At 35.4% G+C, this 19525-nt stretch overlaps 1 protein-coding gene across 6 annotated transcripts in view; it reads right to left on the bottom strand.

The window, feature by feature from the left end:
* The window catches only part of NBEA (neurobeachin), a 452087-nt gene that overhangs the window by 64764 nt on the left and 367798 nt on the right, over window positions 1–19525 (bottom strand). For all 6 annotated transcript variants that reach the window (XM_088159561.1, XM_088159562.1, XM_014868920.2 and 3 more), the window contains 2 exons: window positions 16656–16768; window positions 6906–7046 (listed from right to left, as the gene is read on the bottom strand). In XM_088159561.1, the coding sequence (XP_088015687.1) occupies window positions 6906–7046; window positions 16656–16768 (254 nt within the window). The remainder of the gene's footprint in view (window positions 1–6905; window positions 7047–16655; window positions 16769–19525) is intronic.

Raw genomic sequence — 19525 nt, 5'->3', positions numbered from 1 at the left:
AAATCTTTTAAAAATCCTATCTCTAAATCTTTCTTGTGTTTTCATTTAATTGAAAAGAGCTCAGTAGGTTCCACTTTGCCTCAAGGTGAGACAAATGGCTGTATGGTCGTTATGAGGCAGACTATGGTGCCAGGATATGCAGTTTTATGATTATTTTAGGGCAGAGGTGCAGAAATTAAATATTTAGCCTTTACTTTTGCTAATTCTATCTGAAACCATATCCCAGTTCTTACTAAACGGAAACAGCTACCAGCTTTTGGGAAGGAAGAGCTCAGGTATTAGACAGTCTGTTTAACCCATTTTAATGTCACCACATTCCACTGCAGGGAAGGGCTTAACAGTGGACCAAATCCTTACTTTGACAGTAGAACCTGAATATGAAGATCATTGGAAGAAACCTGGATTTCCACCACTACTGCATTAGCTCTCTTATTCAACTAATTGTTGTCAGTGTGCCTACAGGGATGGAGGTTGCTTCTTCCTCTTTGCCAAAGTCTCATGGGTAATGTTTTTAAGAAAGTCTCTTTCATTAAATTCATACTCAAACTTATATTGTTGCATATCCTGATCATCTGGAAATTTTGTTAATCAAAGCAGTTAGTGATCACCAGATTGCAATTGTTATTACAGTATTATTTGTCTATTATTTGAATTTTATTCTAAACATGCTCAGTTTCCTTCTATGAAATTTTTTAACAAGTCAGGGAACTCCTACATTAATAAAGAATTTTTGAATTATGCCACATTATACACATTGTGTTTAAATGGCCCCAGATGGAAAAAGTATGAAGAAATTTATGTTTACAAAGTCCTTAAGAGAAATTAAAATATACATAAGCAAAGCACAGATGCAAAAATAGTGAAATTATCCAAAAAAAAGAGAAGAAAATAAAAGATGGAATTCTGACTTCCAGAGATCATTGTTTCTCTACCTTTATTCCACATGTCTTCCCAAGTAATTTTTTCTATAATGAACAGCAGTCAAGACAGGCAACTTTCTTTAAAAGAAGAAGAAACTCTAATTTTTTGTCTCTTAAAGCATGTGGAATTTGTTTTTAATGAACACATTCAAAAGAATAGTATCTCAAAAATACATTTTCATCTGTGCATTTATTCCAATCAGAGAATCATAATATGTGTTAAATAATTAATTAAAATAATCAAATTAAATACAAAATAATCACTATATAATTTCTTGTTGGAGGACCCTAAATCTCATTGCACAATGGCTTTATTTGCACTTGTGAATATTGAAAGGCTGTGTGGTGAGGAAGAGATTTATAATTTAAATAGAATATTAAAATTTAACAGTAGTTCAACTTGATGAGTAGTATGAACTACCACAATGAACTGAAATATTGAAAGAAAATATCTATCCAGATTTTCCAGTGCTCCATATGCATAAAATGAAATATAAATGAAAATGTGTAAGATTCAGACCAGAAGTACAAAATGGAAAACAATATATACAGAAATTGGATTACATTAATTTATCCTAAAATTCTGTTAATATTATAATTTCATTAAATTTACATTTTTACTATTAGAATTATTTTGCTTTAAAATTAATTCATCCTCCCAATTATCTGTATATATTTGAAATAGCAATTATTCTGTTTTCTAGCTTGCCCTGACTGAAAAACATTACATGTTCTGAGCACAAATAATTCTGTCTTCTAACCACTCCTACCCATCAATTTTTTCTTTATAAGATATGTGTAATCTTTGTGAATATTATTGTGGAGCAGACTATGGATCATTGCAGAGGTTCTGAAATCAGAAGCAGTCAATGGATTTAAAAAAAAAGCAGAAAAATGATGTAATTACAATAAATTATGTAAAAATATTAATCCAAACTTCCATGACATTATTTTAAGCATCTGAGACAAATACACAAAAGCAATAAAATTCATAATCAAGGATTAAACTTTTAGTAGCTGAGCACTACAGGGTGCCCTATTATGCCATCCTGCCATGGCCTGTTGTGCCAATCTTTTTGGATTTTTAATCCTTAGCAGAAATTCAGAGCTTTTACTTGCTTCATCTCAGACCTCTAACATAATTTTAAGGTAATTTTTATTCTCTGGGAAGTCAAGTGCTTATATAAATATAATTCATATCTGTATTCAATATACTCATTTAAATACTGTTATTCTATGATACCGATTACTGTCATTTCATGTAAAGGTTTTGTTGCTGTGAAAGCTATAAAGCAGCACAATGTTTTCATTATAGCTCCATCTCACTCGTTCCTAATATTCTGAATAAAATTCACGCCTTGTTCACTGCCAACAAGGAGAGAAATTCTTGGGGGACTTGACTGCATTGAACACGAGCTTGAGCTGTGAGAACGAGTTTTTCCATTCAATAGCACTTCTTTCTCCCCCCTTCCCTTTTAGCAGCACCCAGACTCATTGGAATCATTTATGGTGGGAGTAGAGGAGGAAGGAGGAAAGGATGTGGTAATCCTAAGACATCCTATGTGAAACAAAAATGTCTTTAGAGCCATTTGTAAGAGGAGAGAGTATATGAGGGTTTGTCAGTGACACACCTTTTGCCTGATATATCCGTGACTGTCCTGCTCCAATCTACAAAAACAAGACCCAAATTCACTTCTCTTTACCAAATAACACCCAGTCCTCCTCACCTTAGAATCTCACTAAAAACTGGTTTTAGCTCCATCTGATCTAACTCCTAATAAATCCAGATTTTCTTCTACCTTGCACAAATTTGCAGTCATTGCAAGAACTGGAAGACAGTAATTCTCCACAAACATCTTGACTACCACATTAGAGAATCATGCTCTCAAACACTGGTCTCTGTTTCCATGAAGATGCAACTGATTTACACAAATGTAACTTCTTCAGTAGCAATTACTGAGAATATTCAATTGTAACACAACTATTCTCCTAAAAATCTGAAATCAAAGCTGATATTCACATTCTACATGATTCAAGCCAGAATTCATTCTTCTATTTTTCCTTTTTTCCTTCTGTCTACCTTTCAGGTCAAGTCACTGGACTATTTGGCGTTCTGAAATGGCATTCTTGGTTTAAACTATTCCATCTTCTGCAACTTAAATATTCACTGCTTCAGATGAAATGCACATAAACAAAATGAGTCTTCAGGTGGTAAGGTCATCTATCGACAAGCTATGAATATTCCCTTTCATTTACATAAGAATACATACAATAGAGTATGTATTAATGGCAAAACAAAGGCAGAGATATAAAAATTAACTACACAGAACTGAGGCTAAGATATACAATGTCTTTTAAAAAAACTAGCCTGATACATGGATTGGGTTTATGTGGCAAAGTTTTGGTAGTGGGGGAAGCTGCAGAGGTGGCTTCTGTGAGAAGCTGTCACCATATCCAATAGTGCCAATGCCAGCTGGCTCCAAGACGGACCTGCCACTGACCAAGGCTAAACTTGTCAGTTATGGCAAAGTGCCTTCATGATAACAGACTTAAGAAGGGTCAGGGAAAAACTACAGGAGAACACTAGAGAGAGGAATGAGAATATGTGAGAGAGCAGCTCTCCAGGCAACAAAGTCAGTGCAGGAGGAGGGCCAGGACAATTCCCCTCCAGCCCATGGTGCAGACCATGGTGAGGCAGCTGTGCCCCTAGGGACCATGGAGGTCCAGAGGGGAGTAAATATCCACCTGCAGCCCCTGGAGGAACCCATGCCACAGCAGGTGGATGCCTGAGGAAGGCCATGAGTCCCTAGGAAGCCTGTGCTGGAGTAGGAGCCTGGCAGGGACCTGTGCTTCCATGGAGAGTGGAGCCCATGTGGGAGCAGGTTTTTTGGCAGGACTTGTAAGCCCACAGGGGACCCCCTTTGCAGTCTGTTCCTGAGGAACTGCCCCTGTGGGAGGGACCCACGCTGGAGCAGCTCATGAGGAGCTGCAGCGCATGGGAAGGACTCACTTTAGAGAAGTTCATGGAGGACTGTCTCCCATGGGAGGAACCCCATGCTGGAGCAGGGGAAGAGTGTGAGGTCTTCGAGGAGAAAGGGAATGGCAGAGACAATGGCAGTGACGAACTGAGCACAACAGCCCCCATCTCCCATTGCCCTGGGGCGGTGGGGAGAGGAGAGAGAGAATTTAGGAGTTAAATCCAGAGAAGAAGGGAGGGGTTGGGAGGAAGGTGGTTTTAAATTTATTTTCTCATTTATCCTACACTCATTTGATCAGTTATAATTCAAACTAGTTTTCCCAAGCTGAGTCTGTTTTGCCCATGAAGTGGCAATCAGTGAGGGATCTCTCCCTGCCCTTATCTCAACCCATGAATCTTTCCTTATTTTTTCTCTCTCCTGTCCAGCTGAAGAGGGGAGTATTAGAACAGTTTTAGTAGTACTTGACATCTAGGCAGAGCCAACCCACCACAATACATCAGATAAGGGAAAGCAACTGAGGGAAATATAAGGCAGTAGGGAACAGATTATTACAAAATTGACTCAGAAATATCATATTAAAAGCAATGCTTTGAAGACAACTGACAGAAACCAGATGGCATCTGTCAAAGCTGAAAAGCAAACCTTAAAATAATTTTTAAGGTTTTGTGACAATTACACAATTCTCTCTCTATATATATAGTTCAGAGTGGCTGAAACTTCCTTACCTACAGCACAGACTGTTTCCTCCAATACTAATGTCTAGGCAGGCAGTTTCTTCCCTTGGATCCCCATTACTACATACTGTTTTGTTCTGCTTCTATCTAAACTCTCATTTCCAATTTACTTTTTGTCATAGATTTTTCATTTGTTTCCTTGCTTTTTTATTTTCTTTTCCTTTTCTCTTTTTCTTTGGTTTACACAGTCTTCTATGGTTTTAGTTTTTACTCCTGTCCTTCACTCTCAGTTTGTTGTCACTTTTTACCAAAAGCTCTACAGGAACACATCTTTTCCCATCACTCTTCTCCAGTCTTTCAAAATACTGAAAGCATTTTTCTGTCTGAATCTCTGCATCTCTTAATGTCGCCTTCCTCTTTCTAGAATAGACTGTAATTTACCTTTTCTTACAGAGTCTTCTTCACAAACTCTCATCAAAGCTCTAGCTCAAGAAATTCACAAGCAAGAAATATTGCTTTAACTTACAGAAATCTGACCTAGCCTTGTCTATCAATTTCACTGGCACAGTCTTCTCCCTTAGGATATTTCATCCTTTATTTTTAACAAAAATATCTATCTATAGATCACTATGACTTTATAATCTTCGTTGACATAATCTTTTCCTCTATACACACATATTTTCAAATACTATTTAGGGTTTTCCATTTGCTGCCTTATCCAGTCTTATCATATTATTATCTTTTTTTTTCCTTTTCTGAGGTTCAAACTTTCCCTGGATTTGTCTTCTTTCACTTCTGTTGTCTACTCCCATTAGAGATCGCTTTTCTTTGTGGGTCAGTCATATTTATATAATCTTTAAAATACTTATGTAGGAGTGTCTCTGTATTTAAGCTATCTGTTGTTTTCACCTTTCCATTGGCAACTTCTTTTGGATGTCAGTGGTTTCCACTTCTGCTTCTTATTCTCCCATATATTGTTTGCTCTAACAAATGTAATTTGTAAGGTCTGTATTGCAAGGCCATCAAGACAAAGACCTTGTTCTCTTGCTCTTTTAGGTAACAACACAAAGAGAGCAAGAACACCTAGAGTATCACATAAACAGCAGTAGTAAAAATGACATTGCATTAGCCTAATACAGGAAATGAATACTCCTTGGTGTGTTGTACATTCAGACTCTAACTAGACTTCCAGCTCTGAGAATTTGCCAAGTAGCAAGAGAGGATCTTTTACTGCACAGCAGCCAAAATTAATAGATAAACATGCATATAAAACTACTGTTTTTAATCTACTTTAAGGCAACAAAGAAGCACATGTGTACCATAAAATGTATTCAATAGACAAATAATTTAGCAACATTTAAAAGGAATACAGTGGTCACCCAACACAGGAATGTAATCATGTAATGTAGTTTCCCATAGTTTAAGAAATATATCCTGAACTCACAGACACATGAATCCCCTTCTGATCAGAAAAAAATGAACATGTCTAAGGGAAGCTGAGATGAGTGAAAATTCGAATATCAAGCTTTGTGAGGCTCTGTTTTGCTTTGTTGTATGCAAAACACGCTTAGAATACACCTTATGCAACAGATTTTTATTGGTAGAGTGTACTACTTAAGTAATTACACAGTCACTCAATTTTTCATTAATTCAGGTTTCTCTGTGAAACCTTCAGTGTCTCATCAACACTCTTTATTCTGTAAATAATTGTGATAACACATACACTGAATTCAGATTCATCCTATCTTTGAAGTTTAGTCCCCTTCCCTAGATTTGGTTTTGGTCATAGGAGCATGAACTGACATAACAGTTTGAAGTTAGAATCCACATTTTTACATTTCTGAAAACTGTAGAGATATTCATTAATTTAGAACCATAGTTCATAGTTCATTTGCATAAAATATGCTGCTTTAATATAAAACTGGTTATATAATTCCCTTCTCAATGTGACAGTTTAATGTTCTTACAAAAGCCTTTTTTTAAATTTTGCTGGAAATAATAAATGAATATGAGCAGTATCAGATTTGTGTATTATCTAGAGATATTTTTTGGGGAGTGGATTTAGTCTTAGATGCATTTTTCTCATTGTATATGTCCTTATACAACCACAATTTTATGTTTAAACTAATTTTGGACTGTTTTGTTAGGAAAGACCCCTGATCACTACAAATGAGTATATAAAGTATCTCTAGAGAATTTCTGAGATTTTAAGGTAGGGAAGAATAATAGAAGGGTGCTTTAAAAAAACCAAACCAAAACAAAACAATGGTAAGTGACAGAAGAGATGCTGTAAATAAAGATATTCATGAAAACCAGGATCCAGAAATACTTACAATACGAACAAGCCAAGCCAAGGTAGAAGTAGATGTAGAGTAGTGGGTGTTGTAATGATAAGGTGGAGTCTGATCATCTTCCCATGTCTCATACCGTTCTGCATAGAAGACAGCTCTCTTTGGGTTCAAAGCACCAATAGGCTGTAAAGTGATAAAAGGTCAAATATATTATCAGCTGAAGGGCAGCATGTCTGATATGGCATAGGTTAATTCTGCATTAAAATTCACGGCATGGGAGACTCTGCAACCAAACACATTCCATGCTGTAGTAACCCCTGAGATTGCTGTAAGCTTAGAGTTTGTTTTCAAAGGCTTCGTGTACTAAAAGTCTTATGAGTTTACTTATTTTAACTGACAAATATAAGTGATCCAGATCTGCAAACTTTCAAGACCTTCTTGAAGTATAAGTTGTTTCCCAATTAGTTCAGTAACATTTTTCTGGAAATAGACTTCTAAAACTGCATTTAAAATGCATTGAGGCCAAACTAATATTTCTGTTGCTGTCATTCACCATAATCACACAGCTAATGAAAACTGACTTTTGCTCACACAGGATACTTTGTAATGCACAGTTCATGATGAAAAGATTTCACGTGGATCTGCTGATGGTGTCTGGTGATCCTAAGCAGAAATACTTAAAAAACCATGCATAGTCCTCAGGACTGGGTGCACTTTCTGACTGAACAAAGCCATGTTTTACTGAACAAAGCAAACAAGCTTTGTACTTGAAAACAACAGAATGTGGAAATTATTCACAAATTCAAAGTCCATTCTGAGCAAACTTAAAAGGACAATCTATACAAATTAGGTGAAAAACAAGAGATGTAAGGCAATAGAAGGAACTATTCATTTTGATGTGGCTACTTGGGGAAGACAAGCTTTTTATGATTTTTAACCCACTTTATCTCATAATTTTTTGCAAAATGTATTTGTTACTCTGTGATGCAAGAGTTACTTGGATAAAGAAAATACAGATTTTAGCTTTTATAGTAAAACTAACCAAATACGCTGACTTTAATACTTAGAGGAGAACACACTTCCACAGCAAATAATGGTATACATTTATTGTAGTTTGAAATTATTACTTGATTTGCATTAATCAAATTTTAATTAGAATTTTTATTACTGAGGGTATGGAAAATAAATGCATAGGCAAGGACTTTGACCCTTCTCAAAATGCTAACAGTATTTTTGCATTTTATTTCACTGCAAAATCTTTATACTGAATTAAAATCCAAAGTACTTTGGAAAGGAAATACCAGTATAAGGTCAAATCTCTGTGTTTCACTACACTAGATATGTAAATAAAAAATTTTAAAGCTGCAAGTATTTTATTCTTTCAGCACTGCAATGTTTTTTGAGATGGCCGTAACAAGGCTGACATAGAACATGATATTTTCTGATTTAGAGCTTGTTTTTAAATAGCTGTCTTTGGTGAACACATTTTAAAACATTATGATTTCAGTATTTTTCACATTAAGCACTCTGGATGCTTAATATTTTGCTGTGTCATGGAGATGTTAATAGTTTTTTAATATGTGTAAAATGATTGAGTAATCCCAAAGGATTGGTGTTATCTGGTGCAGACTGCACTGAAAGACCTCACAAAACATTCTTGAAAGAGAAGTATGAGCCATTCCCTAACACTTTCCAGGCTCATTTCCCAAATACTGGCAATAGGAAAAAATAAATATTTGCATTTTTCTTATACTTGGTTTTGTTACACATCCTGCCAGTGTCAGGAAACACACTGGCAGTATTATAGCCTTTAAGTTATCATTATATAAAAATGGTTGTTCAACAGCTTCCTTGAAAGAGACATTCTTTTCCCATTAGACTGACAAACTGTGCAGATATATGTGCACTTTGCTAAATCATATCAGGCTCTGGGTTGCTTTGGGGACTGTATGGAACCTGCTGACACCACCCTCATTAAGGTACTGTGCATCCACTTCTCTGGCAGAAAAAATTCCAGTCCCAACAGCACATTTCAAGAGCTAAAGGAGTAATTCACACCATAGTCTGCTAAAATGAAATGTTCACCCCCTCTGAGAAGGGACCACAAAATAGCAGACAAATTGGTGAGATTGTATTTGGTAATGGAGAAACACCCTGAGAATATCTCTTCCCTCCACTCTGAAGGTGCATCTTATCCTATGCTGCAGTGAATTCTGAGGCTATGGAAGAGAGAGACGTCATCTGTCACCATTTTATAGGTTTGAAGGCACAGTGCAGAATGAATATCATGATTAACACAAGACTGAAAAAATGGAAAACTCCTGGCCTTTCAAAACACAGTTGATGCTTATTAGAAGTATTTCATCAAATAAGTGATGTGTTTTCATTATTCACTGTAAATTGACTACAGTAACAAGGCCTGTGAGGTATAACTGATGCTCAGAATAATTACGAGGTATTTTACTCTATAGACTAGCAAAATTTTAATGATGGTTTAATCAGTACCTTTAAAGAACAGTTTTAATATAATATATAGTTGTATTTAATAAAAAGGCTATTTCTCTCAAGAATTTGACAATAATTTTTAAAGTCACATAAAATACTAATGCAAACATACCATCATGTTTTCTAGGTTGTTCAATGAGATGTGTTACTTCAATTTAAAAGATAAAAGGTATAACGATGTAAGATTGTGTATTCCCATTTTCATATAAAAATGCCTGTACAAGTAGCTAAAATAATCTACCTTCAGAACATATATGATTAATTGTATTAAATGATAAATCTGAAAAGCTGTATTCTGGATTACTTTCATCCTCATCAATATTCTTTTTGGAGTCATTATCTATTTTTTTTCTTTCAATTACTTTAGGATTCATTTGAAGAAAAATCCTGAAATGCACAAGACATTGTTTAAATATAATGGAGTCTTTAAATGAAATACCAATGAGAGTAATTTCTGTCTTTGAATGATACTGCAATTTTCATGGGAAAATCTCTGGGAAGAATCTTTATACGGTCCTTTCGGAAGGAAGGAAGGAAGGAAGGAAGGAAGGAAGGAAGGAAGGAAGGAAGGAAGGAAGGAAGGAAGGAAGGAAGGAAGGAAGGAAGGAAGGAAGGAAGGAAGGAAGGAAGGAAGGAAGGAAGGAAGGAAGGAAGGAAGGAAGGAAGGAAGGAAGGAAGGAAGGAAGGAAGGAAGGAAGGAAGGAAGGAAGGAAGGAAGGAAGGAAGGAAGGAAGGAAGGAAGGAAGGAAGGAAGGAAGGAAGGAAGAAAGGAAGGACGAGCTTGCCTTCAACTAGAAAGTCTCACCTCAACTTCTCACTAGTGATCTGTCTGACAGCCTGGGATTTGGAAACCATGGGTTAATTTCTCTCATTCCACAAGCCTTTACAGTGTCCATAAGGAGATTGCTTGCATTAGGAAGGTGACCTGGAAGTCCCTGAGCTACTCTAGAGGGGGTAGTGGGCATTCATGGCTCTATTTATGGGGAGATGACAACTGGGATCCCACAAGTGGCACAACTGTCTCAATGCAGCACTGCCGGGGGAGGAGAGCTGGGAGCTGCTCATGCTTACACAATTCTGCAGCATCTACTTCAGCCTTACATAAGTGATCTCTGGCCTGCAGTGAAGAAATGCAAGAAACATCTGATCCACCTTCTCTGTGCAGTCATGGAGACACTGATGTGAACCACCTCTCTGCACACGTAAAGGACTTGTCTCCAGATTCAGGAAACCATACACATTGAAAATGCTAATGGAAAGTGCTCAAATCTCTCTCTTTTGTTGTTGTTGTTGCTGCTGCTGTTCAATTTTAAAACTTATTGATGAACCCTAAATAGAACAGCTTTAGTGTACCAAAAGACCAGGAACTTTCTGAAAGCAAAAGAATCTCCATAAATAAAATAGCAGGGAATAAATTCTGCAAGATCTGCCCCTGGCTTCTTCAGTATTTTAACATCCATGTAGGAAAATGCTGTTAACCAAGGTAGTGGTACGAGTTCATCCTTCAGTGAAAACAAAGATATTTCTTTAAAAACCTTAATCTCAGTTGTACAAACTATCAGCTAACCCAGTTTTACTCTGATGAGACATAGGTCCAATTAGATGACAAGTTCTACATTAATAGTAGTCTCTCACATTTCTTGTGAAATGTGTAGGATATATGGAGTTTTGGTCACTTTCCATAGCTTTGCTATGCCATTCTCAGCCCAGAAGGTCAACTACCTCGGTTTTAATCTAATATCATGGCTATAAAATGCAGATACATTTTCTTTATGGATCAATACCTGTAACTTCACGTAATGGAAGAAAATAATATTATTTCCATTTGACTGAGGTTCTATTGGTGTGTGCACTGATTAAAATGACTTGCCCAAGCAATACAAACCTCAATCTATATACTAAGTCCCAGTCCATAATCTTAATCATAAGACAAATACAGAAACTGCATTTGAGTCAAATAAATTGTTCTGAACATGATTTTTAAAGTTCTTCTCATGTTTTCAAAATGTTTTTTCCAAACACACCATTTATCTTTTTATTGCAAAAAGCCCACTGTAAGAACTCATGTGAAATAGAATTAACTTCCCATATAATGATTTCAAAAGATTTTTTTCACTCCAAACTAACAGAACAGGTCACTATATGACAATGCCTATTCAGCCCCTTCACTTTTGATGTACTAAGACCTGCTGCTTCAGTTTATTTTATGTTTCTTTCTTGCATTTAAAAATAAGGCAATTATTTACTTTAACATTAAAAACACACCACTATGTCTTTCTTATTTTACCTGGCTAATCTCTTTAGATATCTGGCCCTTGACCAAGTCAATACATGTTGCCAATGTACCTTATATCTAGTGTTTACATCCACCGGACATGTTATGCTAGTTCTGGATTATCTATTTGTTTGCCAAAAAGAAATATATTCTCTCATGTTGAGAGCAGAACTGAATGTAGCATCTTATTTATCTACCCACTGAAATAGTCTGCTTAACTTGACTCTAATTCATGCAGCAGCTACCGTATCTGGTTTGGTTTTGGTTTGGGTTTTTTGTTGTTGTTTTGTTGGGTTTTTTTTGTGATGTACTACACAAAATTTTAGCTGGGTACAAAGGAATATTGAACCTGTATTTATTTGGCTCCAGCTGAAAACTGACTGAGCTTTTCCTGACTGCTTGCTTTTTTATTAAAAAACACTCACTGTAGAGCAACATATAAATAGGATGTCTTCGGATGACACTTTAAACTTAAAAATAAATTGCGATTTCATCCAAATTTGTAAACAGATTTTTCTTCAGCATCCTAATATGAAAACCAGATATCAACACAATGAAATATAAGAGCACTCACAGAGTCATAGGTGCCGGAGTTTCACTCAGTAAATTATTTTTATTTAAGAAAAACACATGTTTAATTGTGTGGCTTTAATTGTGTGTAGTTTTTCTTCTAATGGAAAAAGAGAGAAGTTCTGATGATGAAGAGAGAAGTTTAATTTTACTAATAAAAGAAAATTATTTCATTTTTCCAACGAAGGGCTCTTAATAAGCCCATAAACTCCATTCCATAGCATATACCTTTTTGGAAGTATTAAGTGTGGTTGCCTTGAAATAGTCACACTTGGATGTGTTCATTTGCATTATTACATTTAGAAGCCTTGGGGCTTTATCACTTCCTTTTCTTGAAATGGCACAGTAATAAGAAAAAGTGGTTATGCTTATCACCACCCATCAGTCAAACACCTTCTATATTAACAAAACATAATTTTTTCCACTCAATGAATGGGTGTGTGATGTTTCATACACATGTCAATATTAGTATTACTTTGCCTGGTGAAGAAATCATTTTATTTAACAGGATGTATGACTGGAAGTAAATGAGGAGAAATTCCCGTTTACACTTTAATGAGCAGGGACAATGCAGCATGTCAAAACTGTGCATTCACTATAATTTAGGAGTAAAAGTCATACAATTTTATACAAACAAACCATACCACATTTTAAGTGTCGTGAACCTCACAAAAAATCACTGTGTAGTAAAGATTGTGTACATGTTTCCAGGACTAATGTTTAATATCATAAGTATTCTGCTAAAGGAAATCTCAACAAAGAAGAAAATAAGCAGATCACCTGATGGTTTGATACTGAAAAGATAATCTATGTATCTATGACAGCCTCTTTCATTAGCTTTTGATCCTGTCAAACAATAAATATAACCTTTAACCTTGTATATGTAATGAATAAAATTTGAACCTACACTGTCTAATCAAATGAGAGGTCCAATATATCCCACTGCTATGGCACATTCCATGTCTGTGAACCCTGGTTTTAAATCTAAAAATGTATGTAAAAGGAAAAAAAAAACAAAAAGCTTTGAGAACAGAATTTCCAAACAACTAAAAGAAAAAGGACAGAGGAATTTTCAGATTAATATTTAAATATAATTGTTCTGAGAGAACAACTAACATCTGGATTTAAAAATACCACAATAAGGAGTGCCACATAAAACCAGAATGAAATGGAATGGAAAGAAAGGACAAGCTACACGTTCAAGATGACTTTGCTCGAATGTAAATATTTAAGTTTGGACTAAATGTAAAAGGCGCATGTTTTAATCCATTACTGACATTGTAAGCAAGACAAACACCTCTAATTTCATCTCCAAAACACATATGAATTGCATTTGATATGTATGTTCACTTAGGAGTTGTGACATCATAAAGGTGGTGTATCATATTCTATACAGAAAGCTTAGAAGCCAAGGATTTAAAAATTTGAAAAATTGTATAGTCAATTATCAGAATGACACTAGAGTATTGTACAGACTTTGAGCAAGACTATATAAATATTTTTTAAAAGCTAGATTTAGCACCTACATTTAACTACAAAAACTATTTTAAATCAAGAAAACAAAGCATGGTAGGTGACTTCTCTTTTAATTTCATTGGTTTTGTGGGATTTTACCATATATGAAATAGTGTTAGAATTCTAAATAATTTCAAAAGATTGTTTGAGGACTATTAATTGCTAAATATCAAGGAGAGAGGCTTTTTGAAACTAAGAAAGGCAGAATTTACAGGGAGACAGAAGGTCAGGAACTGACAAAGGAGATTTTATCCATCAACAGTTTAGCTGGAGGTTCTGATCTGCCATCAAATCTGCAGGAACATGTCTCCATTTCAGAGCAAAAATCTGACACAAGGAAGTTGCTCCTCATGGAAAGGATACTGTGTGGACCTGCCCCGGAGGTCTGACTGAGCCTTGATAGCACAACCTCCTTCAATATGGTTAACAATAAATCACTAACTCCTGCTTTTAAAGCACCAGGCTACTCAGGATTCACCTCCATGAAAAGAAAAGAAGGGACTCACAGATACAGGTCAACATCAAATAATAAAACAGAACTGACAAGGTAATGTCAGAAACATTCAAACTTTTAAGATTTTTACTGAAAATGAAAAAATTGAAACAGGATGCAAATAACACTTAACAGCCCAAGTCAGGCATTCCATACTAACTGGCCACTACATTTTAAAATAAATCATTAAATTATTTTTCCTTTTAAAAGCATGGTGAAGTGAAATCTATCAGATATTATGGTAATGAACAGTATAAAAAATTGTCAGTTACAACTCTTTTATCCTGAGGTATTCCACCACACTTTAGAGATTTCACATGTGTTTTCTCATACATCCATGGGATAAATGGAGCCCAGATATTGCCAGAAAGGAAAGATCATTTTCCTTGACTAGTTCTATGTAGGCTTTTCAGTGGTCAAAACCCTAGCTGTTCCAGAGGGAATCACGGATAGCTTTTGGCAAGTTTTCAAATTGGCAAGAAAAGGTACACATTGCATGGATTCTTGATGAAAAATAAATAGCCATGGACTTGATTTTACATTTCCTTTTGGGGAGAGCACTAATAACAGTACAGTGATACTTAATAAGCTATACATGCACTAATGCTATAGTGAGTCTTCATTAACTGATGAAGAAAATCTATCTATTCAGCTATCACACTAGTTCCTGTAGCAATTACATATTTTAGTAGATTGCTGTAAAAATCTGGATTGAACCAAACTAAATACCTAGCAAAAGGACTCGTGAGACACTGTCTAATCTTGTTGCGCTTCACCATATGCAGTGCTATTAATACTTACAGAAAGTGAGTTTGAGAGATTTTGAAAAGTGTAAGCACCTTAATGAAAGGTTTATCTTTCTGAACAACTCTAAACCAGCAATACTTTTATACATGCTAAGGAACAAGCCAGGGCAGAATGATCACAGGTCTTTTTTTAAGTCACATCTGTGGATCTTTTATTGTTCTTGGCACACATTACAATGGTGTTACAGAACTGAAAAACACATTTGTGGAACATACCTATAATACTGTGAAAGGTCAGAAGTTTTACATAACCTAACGGAAGTATCAAGCAATTTAATTCCTTTTGAGGCATACTGTGAATGTACTGTAAATTCGGGGTTTATTTGCTTATTTGTTTTTTTATTTGTCTAAGGAAAAAAAAAGGGAGTGTAAACTTAGGTGTCTCTATCCACTATTATGAATTCAAGTCCTACTCAAATTATTTTGGACGTCTTACAAAAGCAGGCTTCCAGGAATGGTTACAACACATCTGGAGGTACTGCAAGCACACTCTTTCCAGCAGAGATGAAACTGTCAAATATCCAGGGCAGGATGTCTCCATTGCTCCCCAGGATGTGTGCTTGCAGGGAGAGGAGGAAAGAAATCCAGACTTAAAGCATAAACCCCAGAAACACTCATGTCTGCCCAGCAGCAGAAGGGAATGCAGGGTCTGCAGCACAGGACTGCAGAACAGGCCCTGGGGGTCATTTTCTCCTCTCCAGCCTCACTCCTAAAGGCAGTGAGTGACAGCTTCCTGTGGTTTTGAGCCTCACTCAATTTGTACAAGCAGCTTCCCCCTCTTGGCTCAGGAGCTTTGGTAAGGATGCAAGAAAGCTGACACACCAGACAACAGAAACCTCACATTGGGGATGTTGCAGGACTATGCACTATCTTGCCACCTTCACTGGCAAGATAGTGCATACACTTCCTTAGTTGATACCAGATTGCAATCAGGAAGGATACATCCCACAACACAGTTTTGAGGCCTCTTTTTTGTCTTTGTTTCAGCTGGCCAAAAGTAGAGCCCCTCCAGATGTTTCTGCTATGCTTGGCCGGGACAGACCTTCTCTGCAGTCTGTTAACACAACCAGAGTACCAGAGCTGGGTATTGATAGCATTGTGGTGCCATTAGAGAAAAAAATACTAGGAATTATTTTATTATAAAGCACTAAGTGCCCAAATCAGGTTGGATGGAAAAAAAGTCAACAAATAACAATAAGGACCAGATACACCAGGATCTAAAATACAAAATACCCCTTAACTAACTATTAAATCAAAATAAGATGCTGATGCTATATTACTATTCTAATCACTGCAAAAAAAAAGTGAAATATTAGTCCAAGCTTTTTATTTCCAAAGGATCAGCTTGTATAATCTAAGAGGCATAATAAGTGAGATTAAGCGATCTGATGCACTCCTGTTCCCTAAGTCAGAAGGTACAGAGGAGTTGCAGATTTGGAACCAGATAAGTGAGGGACATGGAAGTAGCATAATGTAGAGATTCAGTATAAAATAATTCTAAAATAGAAAGTCCATTTCAGACTTTTATGAGTTTAAGATAAAGACCTTACTTAACCAAACTATAAATATAAAACAAATGTCTTTCTAAAAAGGCTGGCTGACTGTTCTTTAACAAAAATGAAGCATACCTTTGAAAGATCTCTGAAGTTGCCTGGAAGGGTCAGATCTAACTCTTCAGACTCATAGTTTGTTAAAACCCACGGAAATACAGGGTATTGGTTCAGATCATTGTATGTTCGTCCTATTGAAAAGGAAAGTTTTAAGAATTAGGAAATAGTGTCCACTTGTCCAGCTAGAAAAAAAAAAATCTAGTGGTTACATTTGATGCATCACATGTTCCCAGTTCCCACCACTTTGATAGACTCAGGTATAAATCTTCCAGACAAAAGCAGCCATTTAGATGCCAGAAGTCAACACACAAATTGAAATAATACAAAAAGCACAGTATCTTTTAAGATCAACTAAAATCCATCATGCCAATAAAAAATTTCTTTTTTTTATTTCCATTAAGATATTTTTATATCATGAATGCAGAAACTCAAAAGAACTAGACACTTCTAGTTACTTTCCTAGCAACTATATAAAGTATCATAGCTGGCAAAGATAAAATGAAACTCCAAACAGCAAGGGGGTAAATTTGAGGTTTGCAAATCTAGGTCTACCCTAGGATAGTCCATGCTAATCCATCATTCCCTATGGTTCTTTTTCACTGAAGAAATTCTGAGATTCCATGACAACTGTGATCAAAGTGATGAATTTTCTGTAGCACTATTTTTTAATCACTTAGAAAATTACAAAACAGTTCTCCAGTGTAAAAGACAGAGCTGCCTACCCCAGGCCACTCCCTTCAATCATGAAAGAAACACTGCTGTCATCCCAGCAGCTCAAATGTGGAAAAACCATCTTTAGATACCATTTCAAAAGAACAATCTGCAACTGCAATGAATTAAAAATTATGAATTCATCACAAAGAAAAGTGTGTTTGGGAAAGGCGGTTTTTTTGTATTGTCTAGTATTTAGAAGAATCTAACATTTCAGTGATAAGACAAATGAAATTTGTTAGTACAGAACTGTCCATCCTATTGCTATAGTGAGAACCACACAATATGCAACATGAGTCTTAAAAAACAAAATCAGGTCATAAATATATATGTGTGTGTGTATTTATATAATATAATTAGGAGACTGAAATAATCCAGGTTAACAATTCCCAGTCCTGAGGCAGATTTACAGCCCTGTCTCACTAACTGCTTCCTTCCAGATTCTGGACAGATTCCTGGGGTACGAAACCCTGCACAGGAAAACACAGGCTTCCTTGTTCTGAGTAGCAGTTGCAATTCTCCACAAAAATTAGTTCTCCTTTAATGAAATGTGAAACTTTCATTGCTCTACAAACACCTTATTTTTTCAACGGAAGTCGATGAATTAAAAGCATGTTTTTATTTTGTATATAGTTTCACTGAATACAGGAGAAGTGCATATTCTTAATAATTGTGCGTCCTCATTTTTACACTCTGAAAACATAGATGTTCACAAGAATAAAAAAAACAAACAAACAAAAAAAAACCTAAGGTGCAAATCTGACTTTGTCAAACAAGCAATTCCAGCACTATCTGCTACATACACAAATAAAGATGGATAGAACCAGAACCACTTCTTTAATATCAACAATGAATTAATTAATTAATTAATTAATGAACAAGTGAATGAATGCAAAATGACCCTTGGACAGAACAAGAGTGTATCAAACTACTAAATCAAGAAGTAGACCAGAATTTATCCTTGTAAGGGAGGAAAAGGAAAGGTATTATCTGCTAGAATATTTATTCTTTTAGACTTTTGGGAGGGAGCTTAATGTCTTTTGAAAGAAGACCATGCTGCCCATTTTATACATCCATCAAATCAGAATATTATTTTCCTCATTGGCAAGGGTTTAATTGCAAATGACTTGAAAAGTTTTTTGAGATTATCAAATTTAGGGTGCTTTAAAATATGTCCTCTATAAAACTACAGCTTCATACAATAAATGTTTTTCTCATCATCAGAATCTTTAACTAAGTTAACAAAAGCTTCCATAATAGAAAGATATTTGTGTTTATGCAGAGAGCAGACTAAAAGAACTTTGATACCCAGAAAGAGAATGACTGAGAGGACTGCAGTCTATTACAAGCATAAGCAAAATTGAAGATTCTGCAGAATCAAAATTTGTATGGAAAAGTGCTCATAGTAATAAAAATCTTCAACTGTAACCATTTTATAGAGGCATTTAAAAAGGGAGAACATCCTTTTACAAAATTTTGAAAGGAAATGTAGATTCACACAATTACTTTTAATTTAGAAATTGAATTTTTTTCATATTGTGATTTAATTTAATTTTGATACTTATTTAATTCATTTCATATCAATTCAATTTCAATATTGTCAGGATTTTGACTGTTTGTTCCCATTGCATATGGGAAAATAATAAATATATGAATAGGGCAAGGAAAAAGCAATCCTGAGCTTCGCTGGTCTATTGAGTTCTCTTTTGCTGAGGGGTTACTTATAGTATAGACACATGAAGAAATTATCATGTGTCATTAGCTCCATGTCAGAACACTGCAGTAACTCCTCTGTGCAGTTTTTTACCCCACAGTGAGAAATAATTTGAAGTAGCTTCTCTCATCTTAGGTAGGATAAGTTACAAATAATGAAGCCTTCAAGATTATGTATTTGGCAAATATAAATCTTATGAAAAAAACCTAAAATGTTCTCTTCTCTCCTACTTCCATTTTTATAAAACATGTTTTATTTATGAAGATAATAACTACTAATAATAGCTCTTAATTTGTTTAATAAAAAGCTCGTGATTTATTTTTCTCAATTCAACAATTTGCTCCTTAATATCAACAAATAAAACTGACGTGAGAAGATAACTCTAATTTAAATTGCAAAAGGAGACCAAACCTACAAGGTAAGACCACACATCTCTACTTATCTGAGCAGAGGACAGTGATCT

This window comes from Sturnus vulgaris, chromosome 2 (genome assembly GCF_052056855.1).
Source record: "Sturnus vulgaris isolate bStuVul1 chromosome 2, bStuVul1.hap1, whole genome shotgun sequence".
NCBI classification, from domain to species: domain Eukaryota; kingdom Metazoa; phylum Chordata; class Aves; order Passeriformes; family Sturnidae; genus Sturnus; species Sturnus vulgaris.
This window is presented reverse-complemented; position numbering and strand designations above follow the sequence as displayed.